The following is a 20,847-nucleotide window of genomic DNA, read 5'->3' as shown; positions in this document are numbered from 1 at the left end:
CCTCTATTGGGTTTCATTTATTTCCACAAACACACGAGTTCCCTCACGTCCTTCTTCCCAGCATGCTTTGCTACACCCTTCTCACAAAAAAAGTACAGTATCCTGTTTCCTATAACTTTATTTTACTCTAGACGGATTTGGATTCTTCCATTTAGACTTAATGGAGAGAGAGGGAGGGAGAAAGAAAGAAAGAAAGAGAGAGACAGCAGGCCTTTCCTCACAGCGTTTCCCTCACCACTCCCAGGATGCACTGCGCGACCTGCTTCCTGCCGCTCGGGACTCCCTTCCTCCCGGCGTGCCACGCGGCACTACACATAACTACGGAAGCCCCGAAGAGACTTTCCGAATCGTCGTTTTCCCGAGGTGCCCCGCGGCTCCCGTGCCCTTGACAACACAGGCCAAAATGGCGTCGGCCACCCGCCTCATCCAGAAGATCCGCAACTTTGCGGCCGGGGTAAGAACCGAACCGGGCTGGGAACCGGCAAGCAGACTCTAACGCAGGCGTAGGCAAACTCCGGCCCTCCAGATGTTTGGGGCTACAATACCCATCATCCCTGAGCACTGGTCCTGCTAGCTAGGGATCATGGGAGTTGTAGTCCCAAAACATCTGGAGGGCCGGAATTTGCCTATGCCTGCTCTAAAGCAGCCTTTCTCAACCTGTGGGTCCCCAGATGTTCTTGAACTACAACTCCCATCACCCTTAGCTAGCAAGGCCAGAGCTCAGGGGTGATGGGAATTGTAGTCCAACAAACATCTGGGGACCCACAGGTTGAGAACTCCTGCTCTAAAGCAGTGTTTCCCAACCTTATGCCTCCAGCTGTTTTTGAACTACAACTCCCATCATCCCTGACTAGCAAGACCAGTGGCAAGGGATGATAGGAATTGTAGTCCAAAAAAACAGCTGGAGGCACAAGGTTGGGAAACACTGCTCTAAAGCAGTGTTCCCCAACCTTGAGACTCCAGCTGTTTTTGGACTACAACTCCCATCATCCCTCGCTAGCAAGACCAGTGGTCAAGGATGATGGGAGTTGTAGTCCAAAAACAGCTGGAGGCACAAGGTTGGGAAACACTGCTCTAAAGGATCCCCGTGGCAACGGTGGCAGGAAATTCTGCCAGGTGGATTTAGGTTTCCCCCACTGCACGTATTCCTATCCGATAGCCTAGCCCCGTCCTCTTTCATGGGTGTTGTAGTCCGGCTCCTGGATTAAAATGAAGAGACCCCCCCTACATTTTTTTTTAAAAGGCAGTTAAATACCAATCCAATCAATTCATCAAACTTAGTTCCATTTAAAGCATATGGCTTCTTCTGCAAAACAATAGGATCCCCCACAAAACTAGAATTCCCAACACCCTCAAAACTACAGTTCCCAGGAGGTGGGGGGGAGAATCATGTGATTTAAATGGGACTAAGTTTAGTTGTTTTAACTGCAATTCAAAGCCACATACTCTAAATATGCTTTAGATGCATGTTGTGGCTGTGACTTTTCATTCATCGCCTTGCTTGCAATGAAACCTAAAGCAGGCCCATTGAAATACATTTATTTATTTATTCATTCATTCTTTTCAAGTTTATGCATTTCACTAATTTTACAATCATTTTGACATTTCAAAACTTGACTTCCTTCCCCCTCTTTCTGCGGTTCCTTAAATTTGTTTTTAATATCTCCTGCATATCCAAATTAACTTAATTTGCTCATTTATTCATCTTCTTAAGAACAGTTTCAGGTTAAGAACAGACCTCCAGAACGAATTAAGTACTTAACCTGAGGTACCACTGTAAATATTAAATAAACCATTTCCATTCTTTTATTTAAAAAAATTGTTATCTTGATTTCTTATACTTCCGGTAAGTTTCGCCAGTTCTGCATATTTCGTAAATTTTTATATCCATTCTTCCTTTGCTGGGACTTATGCTTCTTTCCATTTTGGGGGCAAGTAATATAATTTCTGCTCATTACAGTGAGCATCTCAGAAACCAAATGTCTCGGTTTTCGAAAGTCAAATACCCAGAAGTAATTGCTCCCGTTTTTGAACACTTTTCGGAAGTCAGACAGTCCTCCGGAACAGATTACGTTTGAAAACCGAGGTACCACTGTATTAACCTGGTTTCAGATTGATGCTACGCGACAGGTATTCTTCTTGCCAGTTCTTGTTGCAGTTTAGCTTTTAAGAAAACACAGGCTTCCTTCCTGGCACACTTGACTTGAGCCTTGCCCCTCTTTTGTCTCTCTCTCTCTTTTTTTAACAGCGAGATCTCCAAGCAAAACTTCAGCTTCGTTACACAGAGATTGCCAAGAGGTAAGGGGGGGGGGTTGTCAAGTGTGGGAGGGGTTCCTTCGCTGCTTTTCCCGTGGTCTTATTCAACATCTTTATCAACGACTTGGATGATGGACTCAAGGGCATCCTGATCAAATTTGCAGATGACACCAAACTGGGAGGGGTGGCTAACACCCCAGAGGACAGGATCACACTTCAAAATGACCTTGACAGATTAGAGAACTGGGCCAAAACAAACAAGATGAATTTTAACAGGGAGAAATGTAAAGTATTGCACTTGGGCAAAAAAAATGAGAGGCACAAATACAAGATGGCTGACACCTGGCTTGAGAGCAGTACATGTGAAAAGGATCTAGGAGTCTTGGTTGACCACAAACTTGGCATGAGCCAACAGTGTGACGCAGCAGCTAAAAAAGCCAATGCAATTCTGGGCTGCATCAATAGGAGTATAGCATCTAGATCAAGGGAAGTAATAGTGCCACTGTATTCTGCTCTGGTCAGACCTCACCTGGAGTACTGTGTCCAGTTCTGGGCACCACAGTTCAAGAAGGACACTGACAAACTGGAACGTGTCCAGAGGAGGGCAACCAAAATGGTCAAAGGCCTGGAAACGATGCCTTATGAGGAACGGCTAAGGGAGCTGGGCATGTTTAGCCTGGAGAAGAGGAGGTGAAGGGGTGATATGATAGCCATGTTCAAATATATAAAAGGATGTCACATAGAGGAGGGAGAAAGGTTGTTTTCTGCTGCTCCAGAGAAGCGGACACGGAGCAATGGATCCAAACTACAAGAAAGAAGATTCCACCTAAACATTAGGAAGAACTTCCTGACAGTAAGAGCTGTTTGACAGTGGAATTTGCTTCCAAGGAGTGTGGTGGAGTCTCCTTCTTTGGAGGTCTTTAAGCAGAGGCTTGACAACCATATGTCAGAAGTGCTCTGATGGTGTTTCCTGCTTGGCAGGGGGTTGGACTCGATGGCCCCTGTGGTCTCTTCCAACTCTATGATTCTATGAAAGCCCTGGGTTCAGATCTCAGGCTCAGGCCTCTCTCCCCCAATGAAACAAGCTTTGAACTGCACACATGATGGACTTTCAGGAGTAAGTCGGAGCTGGGACAGCTCAGTCAGCAGAGCGCGAGACTTTCCATCTCAAAGTCATGGGTTCGAGTCCAACGGCGGGCAAATGATTCTTCCATTGCAGAGGACTGGACAGCGAGATGACCTTTGTTGTCCCTTCCAACTCTACAATTCTATGAAATCCTAAAACGTTTCTGTTTGCCCAGACATTTGAGGCTGAAAGACACTGTTCTCAATAACCGTTAGATAATGTTTTTTTGTTTTTTTGAACTAACATGTTTTATTACTGCTGTCCAGGGCTCCTTCATTTGGAAGGGTGGGATATAAATCAAATAACGGAGAAGAAATTTAGAATACTGAGTAAATTTATTGATAAAAAATATTTAGTACATTATATCCCACCTTTCCTGCAAGGAGCTCAAGGTCATGTAGGTAGTTTTCCTCCTCATTCTATCCTCACAGCAACCCTGTGAAGTAGGCCAGGCAGAGAGTGAGTGAACAACCCAATGAGCTTCCAGGCTGGGTGGGAGGATTCGCACCCTCCACCTGTGAGTTCCATTATTACTGCGAATAAAGGCTCTATATTGTCTTAAAACAAGCCAGACATTAGCATATGCCGATGGCGGTTGAGTGGTCATGTGCCTCAATATCTGTGTAAGAAATAAAATCATGCCATATTACGGGGGGAAATGTCATTTGAGCTCAGCCCTTTAGATACTTTCAATTTATGGGAGATCAACCCTGTTGTTTGCTAATGACTGGTTAGATAACTGAACCAAACCTCTTAAATTTCCCCCTTTCATTGTTTGACCTTCTTAAACGTCTTGTTCTTTAGGACTCAGCCACCTCCACGCCTCCCTGTCGGCCCCAGCCATAAATTTGCAAACAATTACTACTGCACCCGTGACGGACGCCGGGAGACTTTCCCTCCCATTGTCATTGTATCAGCTCAGAAAAGGTTGGCTCCAGGGCAGCAGCATGCCAGGTAGGTTTTGTGTTCCTTTTGGTCTACACCCACTTCAGCCTAGCAATCTCGGAAGCTACCATATTTTTCGCCCTATAGGACGCACTGGCCCATAGGACGCACCTAGTTTTTTTAGGGGGAAATAAAGGAAAAAATATATATTCCCCCCCCCCCCAGGTTTGCACAGCCATCCCCAAGCTAGAAGAGGGAGACGGAGCACTCCGTCTCCCTCTTCTGCCTTCAGGGACAGCCTCTCTAACCTCCGTGGGGCAGTGGCTTGCCCCGCTGTCCCCCGAGTTTGTGGGGCTGGCGGGGGGGAGAAGCAAGCTTGCTTCCCCCCCCCCCCGCCAGCCTCCAGACCAGGTCCGGAAATAGCGGGGTGGCGGCACAGCGCCACCCCGCTGTCCCCTGAGCTTTTGGGCTGCAGGCTGCTGCCCGCAAGCCTTGTGAGCCTGCGGGACCTCCCGCCGGGCTTGCAAGACTTGCGGATAGCTTCCTGAAGCCTGGAGAGCGAGAGGGGTTGGTGCACACCGACCCCTCTCGCTCTCCAGGGTTCAGCGAATGCCTGCATTCGCCCCATAGGACGCACACACATTTCCCCTTCATTTTTGGAGCGGAAAAAGTGCGCCTATAGAGCAAAAAATACGGTAAATGGGGCCAAGTCCAGCTGTTATTTAAGAGCCCTACTGGACTGGAGCAGCCAAGGTAAAACTGTAGACAGCTGGCACAGCTTCATCTTGATGGCAGGTCAGCTTGGGATATATCAAATTTAATGAAGTATTTTGGTTGAAAACTCTGCAAACTTCAGCTCCTATCATGTGCCTGTCTAGCAAGACATGAATTGTTGGTTTTTGACCACGTTTTAAATTTCCCATATTCAGTAACAGAGTAAGTAAAGGGTAAAGGGACCCCTGACCATTAGGTCCAGTCGTGACCGACTCTGGGGTTGCGGCGCTTATCTTGCTTTATTGGCTGAGGGAGCCGGTGTACAGCTTCTGGGTCATGTGGAAAGCATGACTAAGCCGCTTGTGGCGAACCAGAGCAGAGCACGGAAACGCCGTTTACCTTCCCGCCGGAGTGGTGCCTATTTATCTACGTGCTTTTGAACTGCTAGGTTGGCAGGAGCAGGGACCGAGCAACGGGAGCTCACCCCTCGTGAGGATTCGAACCGCCGACCTTCTGATCGGCAAATCCTAGGCTCTGTGGTTTAACCCACAGCGCCACCCGCATCCCTAGTAACAGAGTAGAAACATTTAAATTAATGGGCGTTACTAATTTTGGGACTCTCCTTCCTTGGAGTTTTTTAAGCAGAGGTTTGAAATTGTTTACGTGCAATTCCTGCATTGCAGGGGGTTAGATTGGATGATCTTTGGGGGATTCTTCCAACTGTACAAATCTGTGATTCTACTGTATGGTTCTAATACAAAAACAAAACAAAAAAACAACCAGTTAAAACTATACAATAAAATATCAACTAAAATGCCTGCGGTAATAAAGAAAAGGTGTGTAGCAAGCACCAGACATTTAGGAGGGCCTCTCAACTGGAAGTACCGTATTTTTCGCCCTATAGGACGCACTTTTCCCCCTCCAAAAATGAAGGGGAAATGTGTGTGCGTCCTATGGGGCGAATGCAGGCTTTCGCTGAAGCCTGGAGAGCCGCAGCGCCAGCCCCACAAGGTCAGGGGACAGCGGGGAGGCGGAACGCTGCCATCCCGCTGTCTCCTGATGTGGTTTGGAGGCTGACGGTGGGGAGATGCGTGCTTCTCCCCGCTGCCTGCCCCGCAGGTGGACCTGGTCTGCAGGCGGGCGGCGGGGAGTAGAGCGCTTCTCCCCGCTGCCGGCCCCACAAGCACCTGGCGGGGAATAATTTTTCCCCCCTTTATTTCCCCCCAAAAAAACTTGGTGCGTCCTATGGGCTGGTGCGTCCTATGGGGCGAAAAATACGGTAAGTTCCATAAAACTGTACCCACAATACTAAACATACAGCTCCTGGTGGATCTGAGCCATGGGGAACCATTCAGAGTGACTCCTCTGACAACCTGTGACCAGGCAGGGGGTATAAGGGATTTGCTCCTTGAGGGATCTGGCACCCAAATTATTCCGAGCCTTTTAAATTAATACGAACACCCTGAACCTGTAAGTATGACAGAGAGAGAAATGTGTCTTTTCCCGCTTTATGTATAACTTTGTGAATCTCTAGTCATCCGCATCCCTTTGTTTTCCTGCTCTCTCCCTTACTAGAAAACTCCAAATGGAAAGAACTCTAACCTTTAATATTTTTCTTCAGATCTTTACACCATACAGTATCTGTCCTCTAAGTGGACTTGGCTTAAAAGCCTCAGTATTCCTTTGATCGAGGAGTGCTAATATTTGCTCTGCTTAAATTGCATTTTAACCTGTATTTTAAATTGTCCCCCCCCCCATTATGTTTTTATTGTAATTTTACTGGTGTTAGCCGCCCTGAGCCCGGCTCTGGCCAGGGAGGGTGGAGTATAAATAAAATTTGTTGTTGTTGTTGTTAATCTTTCCACCAAAGCTGGCAGCCTCATTGATTAAACTTAACATTCTGTATTCAAAACTAATATGAAATCAATTTTAAAATGTCAGCCTTATTTTTCAGTTGTTTTTCAGGGGTCCCGCCTACATTCTTGTAGGATTTGGAAATGTAACCATCCCCTGTTTCTCTTCCCCTCCAGCTCAGAATCTTCTATTGCACCAACGGAAAGAAAGCCAGTGAAACCTGGCCCTGCGGCACGGAAATGGGAACTGTCGAAAGATGAGCCCTACTTGTGAGCTGCCAGGCAGATGGGGAGGAGAGCGGGCAATGGTGCAAAACTCCGTGGAAATATTTTCATGTGTGGACGTTATTTCTGACCATTCACATTGTTCTGATTGGTACCTGACTGATTAAACTCAATCCCTAACGTCATCTGAATCTCTTGCTATTGGTTTTGTTGTTGTTGTTTAGTCGTGTCCGCCTCTTCGTGACCCCCTGGACCAGAGCACGCCAGGCACTCCTGTCTTCCACTGCCTCCCGCAGTTTGGTCAAACTCATGCTGGTAGCTTCGAGAACACTGTCCCACCATCTCATCCTCTCTCGTCCCCTTCTCCTTGTGCCCTCCATCTTTCCCAACATCAGGGTCTTTTCCAGGGAGTCTTCTCTTCTCACGAGGTGGCCAAAGTCTTGGAGCCTCAGCTTCAGGATCTGTCCTTCCAGTCAGCACTCAGGGCTGATTTCCTTCAGAATGGAGAGGTTGATCTTCTTGCAGTCCATGGGACTCTCAAGAGTCTCCTCCAGCACCAGAATTCAAAAGCATCCATTCCTCGGCGATCAGCCTTCTTTATGGTCCAGCTTTCACTTCCATACATCACTACTGGGAAAACCATAGCTTTAACTATACGGACCTTTGTCGGCAAAGTGATGTCTCTGCTTTTTAAGATGCTGTCCAGGTTTGTCATTGCTTTTCTCCCAAGAAGCAGGCGTCTTTTAATTTCATGACTGCTGTCACCATCTGCAGTGATCATGGAGCCCAAGAAAGTAAAGTCTCTCACTGCCCTCATTTCTTCCCCTTCTATTTGCCAGGAGCTGATGGGACCAGTGGCCATGATCTTTGTTTTATTTGATGTTGAGCTTTATATATATAAATTGTAAAGTTAAAATAACATTCCAGTAAGAAATATAAAATAACCAAAAAGAAAAAAAATGCACCAAGTCGTCTAGTTTAAGGGGTTCATAGCATAAAATACATTTTCAAGAGACTACACAATGAATTGGATATTCCAACAGAACTGACCTGATACAAAGAGAACACAAAAAAAAGGTTGTGAATACCACCAAATGAAGCTATGTTTCACCGGGACCTGCCACCCCTATGAAGGATTTGACATATAAACATAATCTGAATCTCTTGTTATAATCATTCACAGCCCCTCCTTCAAGTCTAAATGGAAGAATCCAAATATGTCTAGTGAAAAATAAAATAGGAAACAGGATACTTGTGAGCAGATGGGGTAGATGGAAATGAAATGGAAGTAATAAAGGATAATTTATCCATAAAGCTAATAAGTGAAACCTAACAAAGGACAATTTGGGATTAATTTGTTTAGTTATTGTCAGGGAACTGCCATTGGAGCCAGAGGCGGAGGGAAGGCTCCAGAGTATTGGAATACTGGAGGACCGCGCGAGTGCTCAACCAGAGACAGATTCGATGGGCACAAGAGTTCTCCAAGTTTTCCTTCGAGATCCGATACGTGCTGGGAGAGGAAAATGTAAGAGCAGATGCTCTCTCCCGGAAGCCGGAGTACATGGAAGGAGAGGGACCGCCGGAGATCCGACACGTGTTTCCCGAGAACCGATGGGTGTGGGGGGGAGCGTTGGTTGGGAAACGAGAACTGGCCGGGCTTACTAGTAACGATGCGTTTGCTCAAACCAAAATCAGGGAACTCCAGGACGGAAGGGAAGACCATGGAGGGTTTGAGGAAAAGGAAGGGCTACTGTACTATAAGGGTGGGAAGCGGGTTTTGAATCTTCAGAGGATGGCGACAGCTCCTTCAGGGGATTCCCTGCATCGTCGGCCGAGGAAAGGGACGAGGTTGAACTGGAAAATCGCGCCAGGGATGGAGGGGGTCCTGGGGGGGAGGTGGATGTCAGGGAACTGCCATCGGAGGGAGAGGGAGGGCTCCAGAGGGGTTCCGGAGAGTGTCCCAGGAGGGAGAGAGGCAGCCCATCTTCTGGGGAAGGAAATCAGCGTAACACCAGTGGAGAAGGGGGGCAGATGGGAGAATCGGAGAGGAGGCTCCAGGACTCTTCACCGGAGACCAGCGGGGAGAGCACAGGTCCTCCGCTGCCCACACCCTCCCTGTGCAGAAGGCTTCCGCGCAGGGAGAGTAGGCGTCAAAGAGCTTCTTTGCTGGAAGAAGTTCAAGAAACGCCCACTGACGGATTCTGCCAGATTGAGACAGCCACAGGCGAGTGGCTGTCCGGACGGGAAAAGGTTCACTCAGGCAACCCAGCCAGGTGTGGCGACAGCTTGCGCACGAGCAACCCCTAGAACCATTACAGTTATACATTGGAAAACAAGTAAATTTAAATTACAGGAAACAGGATCCTTGTTTGCGAGAAGAATGGGCAGCAAAGCATGCTGGGAAGGACGTGAGGGAAATGAAATCAAACCGAACAAAGGATAATTTATCAATAAAGCCAATAAGTGAAACCTAACGAAAGACACCTTCAGATTTATTTATTCAGTTATGCATTGGAAAACGGGTAAATTTCAATTATAGGAAACAGGATCCTTGATTGTGAGAAGAAGGGGCAGCAATGCATGCTGGGAAGAAGGACATGAGGGAAATGAAACCTAATAAAGGACAATTTATCCAGAAAGCTAATATGTGAAACCGAACAAAAGACACCTTGGGATTGATTTATTTGGTTATACACTGGAAGAAACCGGTTAAATTTTTAATTAATCCAAAACCACAGTTTGGGGCATGCTGGGAATCGACCGTTGGCCTGAGGGAGCTGGCAGTGCATGCTGGGAACTCGGCTGCAACTGCCATCACTCAGCAGCCTGGACGGCGCCCACGGCGGAGGCTGGCAGGAGTCGCAGGGCCTTCTGAAGGTGGCCCCTTCCCCTCCTCCTCCGCTAGGGACACCAGCGCCTGCAGCCCATCCAGCTGCACTCTGCACGCCCTCAGAGGCCGGAGAGGCTGGCAGGGGCAGGGCCCCCAGGTGAGCCCGGGAGAGAGAGGCACCCCTGGGGGGATTTGCACTCTGCACGCCCTCAGAGGCCGGAGAGGCTGGCAGGGGCAGGGCCCCCAGGTGAGCCCGGGAGAAAGAGGGGCCCCTGGGGGGATCTGCACTCTGCACACCCTCAGAGGCCAGAGAGGCTGGCAGGGACGGGGCCCCCAGGTGAGCCCGGGAGAGAGAGGGGCCCCTGGGGGGATCTGCACTCTGCACGCCCTCAGAGGCCGGAGAGGCTGGCAGGGACGGGGCCCCCAGGTGAGCCCGGGAGAGAGAGGGGCCCCTGGGGGGGATTTGTACTCTGCACGCCCTCAGAGGCCGGAGAGGCTGGCAGGGGCAGGGCCCCCAGGTGAGCCCGGGAGAGAGGGGGCCCCTGGGACGATCTGCACTCTGCACGCCCTCAGAGGCTTCGTAGTCTAAGCTGGGGGGTGAGGGGTTTCTTCCCATTTGTGTGTGTGTGTGTGTGTGTGTGTATGTATATGTTATGTACTCTTAACAGTATATATTTGGTTTTACACAATATGCATACATAACAATTATTCCATTCAACTAAAAACAAGAAAAAAAGGTTACCCAAACCTTCGAACCTCCCTCCCTGGGTTCTGATAGATAGATAGATAGATAGATAGATAGATAGATAGATAGATAGATAGATAGATAGATAATAGATAGATATCATTCCTGCATCTTTCATTGTAATCTATCTAGTATATATCCACAATTTCCAAAGTTCACATTGCTTTGCAAGTGTTGGTTATATACCTGCTGCTTTTTTCAACTGCTTACTGTGGTCTCCCAAATAGGTTACAAAATCATTCCAGTTCACAGAGGATTGATGGAAGTCAAAAATTTGAATAAGATGTAAAAGTATGTTTAATTACCGTTGAAAATGATATGGTAAAAAAAATAATTAAAAATTATATATTAAAAATAATAATCATTCCAGTCCCTTGTAAAAATATGATCTTCCTGATTGCCGATCTTTCCTGCCAGCTTTGCCATTTCCGCCTACTCCATTCATTTGGTCTGCCCTTCTTCTCGGGTCGGTCCTTTGTCTTCTTTCCACCTCTGGGCTAGGAGCATCCATGCGGCTGTCGCCACATCCATAAACAGTCTTTTCTTATCTCTTGGTAGTTCAGCACCTGTCATCCCTAATAATAAAGCTTCCGGTTTTTTTAACAAAAGTTATCTCAAACATTTTTTTCCATTTCATTATATATCATTTCCCAGAATTCTTTTACCACCCCACATGTCCACCACATGTAATAAAATGTACCTTCCTTCTTCTGACATTTCCAACACGTTCTGTACATTTTTGCTAGTTTACTGGCTGCCGGGTACCAACAATTCATCATTTTCATGTAATTTTCCTTCAACGTACAGCAAGCTGTAAATTTCTTCCATAACTATTCCCATTGTGAAAACTATAACCAAAATCTCTTGCCCAGTGTATCATTACAGATATAACTTCTTCATCGTTAGTATACCATTCTAAAATCAATTTATACATTTCAGATAGCAATTTCACATTACCGTATTTCCCAACAGATCTCTTTCAAATTTTGATATCTCCGATTTAAGACATATTTCTTAATCAAGTTTGAAAACATCATTTAATTGATAATACTAAAACCACCTCTGGGCTAGGAGCATCCATGCTTCTGTCGCCACATCCATAAACAGTCTTTTCTTATCTCTTGGTAGTTCAGCACCTGTCATTCCTAATAAAAAAGCTTCTGGTTTTTTAACATCATTTAATGGATAATATTGTAACCAATCTGTTAGTAAATCTCTGATATCTTCAAACTTTTTCAACTTTAACTGATCTTCTTCTTCTGTTAACAGCTCTTTACAGGTTGCCTCCTCTGTCTGCCACGTCCCTCCTTGAGGTCTACGGAGTCCCAGAAGGTGTCGCTCTCTTTGGCATCGTGGTCTAAGCTCAGGGAGCTGTCTGGGCCGATATCCATTTCGGGGAACTGCGGAGGAAGAGGGAGAAGCCTTGTCGGCAGCGCTGGGAAGAGGCGACAGACATCCCAGAACCCTCTGCAACCTGGCCTGACACTACAAGGGTCTCTCTGGCCACTCTTGGCTTCCCTCCTCCTCTGTCACTTTGTCATGGGATATTTCGTCCTCAGAGGATGACTGTTGGCCCGGATATGGATGGAGGAACCAGCCCAGAAGTGGTGGCAGTGGTGGTGGGGGGGAGAGGGGAGAAAGAGAGCAGCCCAAAATGAGACAGGCAGGAACCCAGAAGCCAAACTCTCCTGTCCGCATTGAGTCGATATCTGACTTTTAGAAGACATCTGAAGGCAGCCCTGTTCAGGGAAGCTTTTCATATGTCATGAATGAGTGTATGTTTTGTCTGACCTCGATTACGCTTGCCTCCAGGTGTTCTCCAGGTGGGGGGCACGGCAAATCAAGGCCCTGTGAGATTTTGACCACCTTCTGCCCATCTGCTGAAGCTGATACAGGCTCGTCTTATCTGGAGCCCAAAGCAGAGCGTTGTCACACACAGCGGAAGATAAGCAGTATGTGCCACATACTTAACTTTATTTACACTTCTATGCTGAGAGAATACAAACATGCATCTTGCCTCTGCGAGAGCAGAGAAGCAACTCCTCTCGGAAACAAAGAACACCGAGAGAACAGTGAAAAACAGGAAACCAGTGAATGTCACATCCAGTCTCCCATTCCCCTGGGAACCCAACAGTAACTCTGACAGTGGAATGCAAAACAAAGCCTTGTGACTGCAGCTGCTGCTCAGTGAGGGAAATAGAAACCAACAGGGCCTCCCCGTCCTCCTGGTCTTCCCCGTCCTCCTCTGGGGGGCTCCCTGGTTGTTCTTGTGGCTCTTCCTCCTTGATAGCCACTTCAGAGTCTGACTGCTGGCAGAGACAGGACCCCAGAGGTGGTGGTGGGGAGAGGGGAGAAAGAGAGCAGCCCCAAATGAGAGAGGAACCCACATTGAGTCGCTAGCCAGGGAAGCCCTACAGCCCTGGCGCCATGGGGGGCTGGTCCATCAGGACAAGTGGGGCAGCAAGCACAGCCTGCCCCCAGCAGCCCCCTGCCTATCTGCCCCCTTGCTCACAACCGTCCAGAAGGTGGCCTGACCGGCCGGCTTCCTCCTCCTCCCCAGCCTCAGGGTTGCCCAGCTCAGCAGGGCTTCTCTTCTGCTCTGTCTGCTATGTACCTCATTGAGGGAGTCCCAAAGGGAATCCAGGGAGGACAGGGAGGAAACACTAGAAAACGGGGACATACTTGGAACCTGCAAGGAAAAGATGCAAAAAACGAGCAATTAAAAAACACAACCAAACATTAAAACTCAAGGCACCCATAACTGAAACAACAGTTTCATTCTGTGGTTGATATGCCCCCCTCCCCTTCTGCCAATCACTGCTTAGGCCACGGCCACCTACCCAGTCAGGACCGAGGAGATCCAGCCGTCTTGGGGTCTCCTCCCTTGCCTTTGCTTTTGTCCTCCTTGCTAGCTGGGAGGATGGGCGAGAATGTGTGGCATCAGCCCTGCAGGCAGGTCTCTGCCCCAAGGAAGCTACAGTCGGAGTCGCTCTCGTAGGCTTCGTAGTTGACTTCGGCGTCTCTCTGGGGAGCAAGGATTTTCTTCCAGCTTGGGGTCCTCCAGTGCACAACGTCAGAGTCCCCGATATCGAACTGGCTGGTTGAAACGCTGATACGGCTACCGCAATGCATTGTTGGGTTAATTTGTACATTGCTTAATCATGCGCCCCGGCCCCCAATCTCCAACTTCCGCACCCCCTTCCTCTGCCACTGCAACAGAATAAAAGAAGGACTGCATGGAGAAGCAAGATCTGTTGGGTCGTGGATCCTCTGCTCAGGTTGTACTTGTGCAAGTCAAACCATGCCTCTGAAACACCACGGTCTCCGCTGTCCTTCATTCCAAGGAAACTGAACCTGTGCCAACACCTGGAACCCTGGGAGATTGGAGCATGCACATCCATATCTCTGCATTTATTTGTGGATTTATTTGATTTATTTGTCCTCCTGAATGTGGAGTGATGGCTTGTCTTTCCATTTAAATTTCATTCCTTATTCTGAAATCTATGGAGAGGTTGGATCCTGCTTGGGGCTTCTGCCTTTGAGCATCTGGCTGGACACAGTGAGAACAGGATTCTGGACTAGCTGTGCCACTGGCATGGCTGTCCGTTTTTTTACTTTTTGAAATATGGGAACCCTGGTTAAGGGCCCACCGCCTCCAATTTAGGCGTCTCTTCCAGGCCATTCCTGGAGGGACCCCTCTTCCTCTTCCATTTCCTGAAGCTATGGGACAAAAACAACAGAAATCGCAATGTGAAGACGTCTGAAGGACAGAGCAGGCCAAGATGTCCTCAGAGGCTCTCTATTTCCTAAATCACTCGTAGGAAAGATCTGCCTAGTCCAGCCTCTTCCCTCCTCATCCCTCTTTCCTTTTGTGTTGCATCTTTCAGTTTGACAGGCTGAGGGCAGGCGAAGTGTCTTGCATTTTACTGAGCTGCAAGCTGCTCTGGGAGCCTTTTTACTGAAGAGGGGGGTAGAAGTGATTGTGAGAAGAATGGACAGCAAAGCATGCTGGGAATAAGGAGGTGAGGGGAATGAAATGAAACCTAATAAAGGATAATTTATCAATAAAGCTAATAAGTGAAACGGAACAAAAGACACCTTGAGATTTATTTATTTGGTTATACACTGGAAAAAAGAGTAAAGTTCAAATTAAAACGGAACACTTCCACAACACCTTCAGATTTCTTTATTTAGTTATACATTGGAAAATGGGTAATTTTCAATTGTGTGTTCAGACCCAGAAACCTCCCCCCTAAATAAATTCACACTTGACTCAATTTTTTTGGTTTGGTTTTTGGCAGAATTTAGGCCACAACTTTATTGATTACCGAAAGTGACTGGTTGCATAGGCTTTGGTTTGACTAGCTCCTTGCCATGCAGGTAGAGCTGACCCAGGGTTCCAGCACAGGTCAGCCAAGGGTGAACACCTGAATAAGTGGAAAGCCGGGAACGGGCTAACTCCGCCACCCGAATGTCCCCCTGGACTCAGGCACGGGCACAACCCCCTCTCAGGGGTTGACCAAACCATCGAGTCCCTGGATTCCTTTAACGTAATAACTTTCACATAGGGATGGCGAGAGCGTTCTCCCATCCCTATCACCTGAACCAGAGCCTATCTGCAACCTTACAAGTTGTGACAATTTGCTACGTCGCAGGCGAAACCCAAATGGCAACAGCCAATCAGCCAAGTGGGGGAATTTCCTGCCATGGCCCTGTCCCAATGACAGACGACACACGACGGCATAGCAAGGTCAAGCGCAAAGCCCTAAAAGTGGGGAGAGGTGGGTGGGTGTTCCGAATGCACGTGCCGAAAGAGGAAACTCTGGGTCACGTGCATGGGCATAAATAGGTCCCCCAAACCGTTTGGACTGCATCCCATTGGCCAGATTGTACCCAGCTTCGAGGAACCTACCAATTGGATGTTGTGGCTGACCAATCTTACCCACCCACAACACAGGGTTTCGGTTTACCAGGTCTCACCGCAATACGTGCCCTCTTTAAGGGAGGACCCGATTTATAGGAAACAGGATACTTGGGCAGCAAAGCATGCAGGGAAGAAGGAACGGAGGAAGAGAGAGAAGCCTTGTCAGCAGTGCCTGGAAGAGGGGAGAGAATGTGTGGCATCTGCCATGCAGGCAGGTCTCTGCCCCAAGGAAGCTACAGTCGGAGGCTGACAAGAGGGAAGGTCTGCAGATCCCACACTGATTGCCTTCTCTGCTTCCCCAAGTTTGCCTGGTACTCTTTTACAGCCACCCAGGCTGGCGGTCACCACTCCTTCTCACAAGCCTCCCCACAGGGGAAAGTCATCTCTTGCATCTGAAACAGGACCTTCCTCCAAGCTGGGCTCCCGATAGCTCATGCCAGGTACCCTCAACTTGAACTCCTCTACATGCTCTCACCAGCCAGCATATAGCCCAGAACATTAAGAGGGCACCAAGATGGGGAATCCAGGTTCTCACTGAGTGTTCTGCCTGGCCTCCATGGGTGATGGCTTCACCAGCAGCGGAAAGACCTTTGATGTTCTTCTCCGGAGCTTCTTTGTTAAGGAAGCCATCGTGCAAAAGAGGAAATGGCCCGCTGGTTGCTTAGCTCATTTGGAGCCCCTTTGGACATAAGGGCATCAGAAGAGCAACTCAGCAAAAGAAACTGAATTTTGTCGTGGGTGATGGTCATGCTTTACACTGAAACGTGCAATCGGTATCAGTTGTAGAGCTCAGCCTTAGCCAGAGGATAGTGTAACCCGATTAAGTGCAGGCAACCTGGGTCAGTTCTGGCCTTGGGTAAATACGGATAGGGCTGAGCTCTACATCTGGTACCAATTGCAAATTTCAATGTAAAGCATGATCATCACTAGAGACAACATACGATTCTCCAGACCTCACAGTGAGTTCCTTTTGCTGAAGTCTGAGTTGCTGGAGTGAAGGGGATCTCAGCAGCCACCAGCCGCAACCACCATACAGCCCAGAACATTGAGAGGGCACCAGGTTGGGGAATTCTGGTTCTCGCTGCATAACATCACACCCACCTGGGGAGGTGGAAAGAGATCCTGGAGGGACCTCCCTCTCTCCCAGAGTCCTCGGTCTCAGCATCCCCACAGAGACCTACCACTGCTGTTTCCTCCTAGCCTCTGCAGGAGCCAGAGAAGACTTCCCCAGCAGTGGCAACAGCTGGCAGGGTCCTGGGCGCCGCTCAGTTGGAGGCGCCAGCCCTGGTTGTACTCCAGATCCTGGAGCTTCATCCTGCAGAAGAGGAAATGGCCCACTGGCTGGTTTGCTCATTTGGAGCCCCTTTGGACATCAGAAGAATCCGGCTGAATACAGCCAACAGCCCGGAGTAGGATCCTGCTCTCAAAGGGGCCGACCTGATGCCTGTGGGAAACCCGCAAGCAGGATCCAAGCGCAGGGCAATTCTCCCTGTGCTCCTGAGCCGTTGAAGGCTTTCTCGATTAAAAGCAGCACAATGCATTGGGCAGTCAGGCCAGGATCAGGGTCACATGCTCCACCCGTCTTGCCCCAGTGAGCAACTTGGCTGCATCTTCAGAGGCAGCCCTCCAGACAATGCATTGCAGGATGCGGACCTTGAGGCTACCAGAGCAGAGACCGCAGAAGTCAGGCTGTCCCTGTCCAGAGAGGGGGGGCAGCTGGGTCCCCAGCTGAAGCTGAGGGAAGGCCGGGGAGGACCCCCAAGCTAGAGACCCCCTCCTTCAGAGGAAAGGTCAGCCAAGGAAGAGCAGGGCACCAGGGTCCCTTCAGGCCTTGGGACTGGCAAGATAGCAAATCAAGGCAAATATAGCAAATCTAGATCAAGGGAAGTAATAGTGCCACTGTATGTATTCTGCTCTGGTCAGACCTCACCTGGAGTACTGTGTCCAGTTCTGGGCACCACAGTTCAAGGAGGACACTGACAAACTGGAACGTGTCCAGAGGAGGGCAACCCAAATGGTCAAAGGCCTGGAAACGATGCCTTATGAGGAACGGCTAAGGGAGCTGGGCATGTTTAGCCTGGAGAAGAGGAGGTTAAGGGGTGATATGATAGCCATGTTCAAATAGATAAAAGGATGTCACATAGAGGAGGGAGAAAGGTTGTTTTCTGCTGCTCCAGAGAAGCGGACACGGAGCAATGGTTCCAAACTACAAGAAAGAAGATTCCACCTCAACATTAGGAGGAAGTTCCTGACAGTGAGAGCTGTTTGACAGTGGAATTTGCTGCCAAGGAGTGTGGTGGAGTCTCCTTCTTTGGAGGTCTTTAAGCAGAGGCTTGACAACCAGATGTCAGGAGTGCTCTGATGGTATTTCCTGCTTGGCAGGGTGTTGGACTCGATGGCCCTTGGGGTCTCTTCCAACTCGATGATTCTATGATTCTATGAAATCATGCCAGGATGAGACCTTCTGTAATACTTCTTTATAGTGTTGCCAACTGATCAGGAAAGTGGCCGGGCCTGCTCCTGTCCCTCTAATAGCAGCCCGATCTGCAGATATCGTAGCACCCTGCTTGTGGTTAACGCTTAGCTGGAATGAAATATTCAACGCAGCAATAGAGAAATTAAAATAATAATTTATTTGGCAGACAAATAAATGATAGGCACAGTGGTATATGGTTACCAAAGCTCTGCACACTCCAGCCCTGATGGCCAGCACTTATATTCCCTCAGCCCAGCCCCCTTGCTCCTCCTTTGGCTGCCTCTGTCCAATCAGCCTGGTTGAAATTCCTATTGGCTGTTTGTAGAACCAATCATAAAAGATACACCCATTTCCTATTACCTTTTATGGGAGACAAAGAGCTATATTTCCTTCTAGCCATAAATGGCAGACAAGTAGCCATATATCTTACATTTGCCTCGACAAGGCACCTTAATTACCAGATCACCTTTTGCCCCCTTTGCCCTGTTGCCCCTACTTTCCAAAACAAATGGCTAAAACAGATGGCTCGTGGTATTAAGTTCTATCTAAACAGAGATCTTACTATTTACCAACTCTTAATTAGTGTTTTTGCAGCTTGGTTGTATTCTGTAATATGTAGGGTCAGTATAACCTTTGCTCCCAGCCTGTAATTCCCTTTTACAACTTTGTGAATTTTGGCTCCTGCTATAAATCAGGGGGGCCCTGTTCAGGAAGATAAACATCTGCCAAAGTACTAAAAACATTTGCAAATCTTTAAGCTCATTTTAAAATACTGGCCTTGATCAGATGCCTCAATATCAGAAAGCAAAGCTTTTACTGGCTGTAGATTATTGGGTTGTCTTTGTTTTTATTATGTGTTTTGTGTTTTTTATTTTGTTTATTTGATGCTGTGAACCGCCCTGAGATTTATGGGTATAGGGTGGTATACAATTTATTATTTATCTATTCAATTTCTATACTGCATTATTATTATTATTATTATTATTATTATTATTATTATTATTATTATTATTATTATTTTGTAAACCACTTTGAGGCTCCCCGCCCCCCATCGAAAAAGAAGGCAGGGCAGTTCGATAATAATCTGCCAGAATGAAGGTTAGCAACCAGAGGCAGCCAGTTTGAATGATTTTTCCTGACCTTCATCTCCTCCATCTCTTTCAAATCTTTCTAACCCTCGGCGGGGATAAGGAAATGAAAGCTCCCCTCGCCAGTGTTGCTCCAAGCCCCTGGAGATATGAGGTCACAGGATTATTGATGACATCATCATGGGTGAAATGATGTCAGTGGCAAGGAGACTTCTGGCTCACCTGGCCTGGGACAATGGGCCAGATGTGCCCCCCCAGGCAATATTATTATTATAATTACATGTATTAAAGTAACTTAATTGTATTAAATTTCTATGACACCCTTCATCCGAGGATCATACGCTTGCTTGACCTCCACACTCGAAGTTATAAGGTCCCGGTGAAACATGGCTTCATTTGGTGGCATTCACAACCTTTGTTTTGTGGGTTTACGAGTGCCTGGGAATGGCGAGGGAAAGGCTGTGAGGAAAAGCCTTCTCTCTTTCTCCATCACTCTGCCCCTTTGTCAAGTCTAAACGGAAGAACCCAAAAATGTCTAGAGAAAAATAAAATTATAGGAAACAGGATAGTTGTGAGAAGATGGGGTAGCAAAGGAAGAAGGACGTGAGGGAACTGAAATAACACCTACTAAAGGATAATTTATCAATAAAGCAAATATGTGACACCTAACAAAAGACACCTTAGGATTAATTTATTTAGTTATACATTGGAAAACGAGTAAATTTCAATTCTATAATTGAGGATCCTTGCTTGTGAGAAGAGTGAGCAGCAAAGCATGCTGGGAAGAAGGATGTGAGGGAAATGAAATGAAACCTGATAGAGGTTAATTTATCCATAAAGCTAATAAGTGAAATCAAACAAAAGACACCTTGGGATTTATTTATTTCGTTATACATTGGAAAATGAATAAATTTCAATGATAGGAAACAGGATACTTGTGAGAAGATGGGATAGCAAAGCATGCTGGGAAGAAGGACGTGAGGGAACTGACATGACACCTAATAAAGCATAATTTTTCAATAAAGCTAATATGTGGCATTTAACAAATGCCACCTTGGGATTAATTTATTTAGTTACACATTGGAAAACGAGTAAATTTCAATTATAGGACACAGGATCCTTGTTTGTGAGAAGAAGGGGTAGCAAAGCATGCTGGGAAGAAGGATGTGAGGGAAATGAAATGAAACCCAATAGCTGTTAATTTATCAATAAAGCTAAGATGTGACACTTAATAAAAGACACTTTGAGATTGATTGATTTAGTTATACATTGGAAAAAGGGTGAAATTTCAATTATAGGACACAGGATCCTTGTTTGTGAGATGGGGTAGCAAAGCATGCTGGGAAGAAGGATGTGAGGGAGATGAAATGAAACCCAATAGAGGTTAATAGAGGCTGGCGGGAGTCGCAGGGCCTTTTGGAGGTGGCCCCTTCCCCTCCGAGGGCATAGAAAGGCCACATGACCCTCCTCGTCCGCCAGGGACACCAGCGCCTGCAGCCCGTCCAGCTGGCCAGAGTCCCCCAAGGGCCAGAGAGGCTGGCAGGGACAGGGCCCCCAGGTGGGCCCAGGAGAGAGAGGGGCCCCGGGGGGGACTTGCACTCTGCACGCCCTCAGAGGCCGGAGAGGCTGGCAGGGGCAGGGCCCCCAGGTGGGCCCGGGAGAGAGAGGGGCCCCGGGGGGGGAGTGCAATGGCATTTGCAATTGTGATGTGTGTTGTGTGACAAA

General features: G+C 47.7%; 1 protein-coding gene and 3 long non-coding RNA genes across 4 annotated transcripts in view; 2 read left to right on the top strand and 2 right to left on the bottom strand.

Annotated features, from left to right (window-relative positions):
- The window catches only part of LOC310835910, a 55,427-nt gene extending 49,011 nt beyond the window's left edge, over positions 1 to 6,416 (bottom strand). The window contains exons 1-2 of the long non-coding RNA XR_014559787.1: positions 6,330 to 6,416; positions 5,466 to 5,879 (exon numbers count right to left, since the gene is read on the bottom strand). This is a non-coding gene — a long non-coding RNA (uncharacterized lncRNA). The remainder of the gene's footprint in view (positions 1 to 5,465; positions 5,880 to 6,329) is intronic.
- NDUFA7 (NADH:ubiquinone oxidoreductase subunit A7) lies at positions 307 to 7,244 on the top strand. The gene is made up of 4 exons (XM_083720801.1): positions 307 to 454; positions 2,249 to 2,298; positions 4,187 to 4,336; positions 7,012 to 7,244. Exons 1-4 carry the CDS (start codon positions 404 to 406, stop codon positions 7,106 to 7,108), a joined length of 348 nt encoding a protein of 115 aa, XP_083576927.1. The 5' UTR covers positions 307 to 403; the 3' UTR covers positions 7,109 to 7,244.
- Positions 7,245 to 9,542: 2,298 nt separating this feature from the next.
- LOC310835885 lies at positions 9,543 to 20,796 on the bottom strand. The gene is made up of 2 exons (XR_014559764.1): positions 20,716 to 20,796; positions 9,543 to 10,441 (listed from the first exon to the last, which is right to left on the bottom strand). It is a non-coding gene; the product is annotated as an uncharacterized lncRNA (long non-coding RNA).
- Positions 10,393 to 13,379, top strand: LOC310835877. Its single transcript, XR_014559753.1, has 3 exons — positions 10,393 to 10,407; positions 11,904 to 12,479; positions 12,845 to 13,379. It is a non-coding gene; the product is annotated as an uncharacterized lncRNA (long non-coding RNA).
- Positions 20,797 to 20,847: the final 51 nt, after the last annotated feature.

This window comes from Podarcis gaigeae (assembly GCF_964106915.1).
Source record: "Podarcis gaigeae genome assembly, chromosome: 18".
In the NCBI taxonomy this organism is placed as follows: domain Eukaryota; kingdom Metazoa; phylum Chordata; class Lepidosauria; order Squamata; family Lacertidae; genus Podarcis; species Podarcis gaigeae.
This window is presented reverse-complemented; position numbering and strand designations above follow the sequence as displayed.

Coding starts and splice junctions, on each gene's coding strand:
- NDUFA7 (XM_083720801.1), top strand. CDS start 404: ATGGCGTCGGCCACCCGCCTCATCCAGAAGATCCGCAACTTTGCGGCC. Junction 455..2,248: donor TCCGCAACTTTGCGGCCGGG/GTAAGAACCGAA, acceptor TTTTTTTAACAG/CGAGATCTCCAAGCAAAACT. Junction 2,299..4,186: donor TACACAGAGATTGCCAAGAG/GTAAGGGGGGGG, acceptor CTTGTTCTTTAG/GACTCAGCCACCTCCACGCC.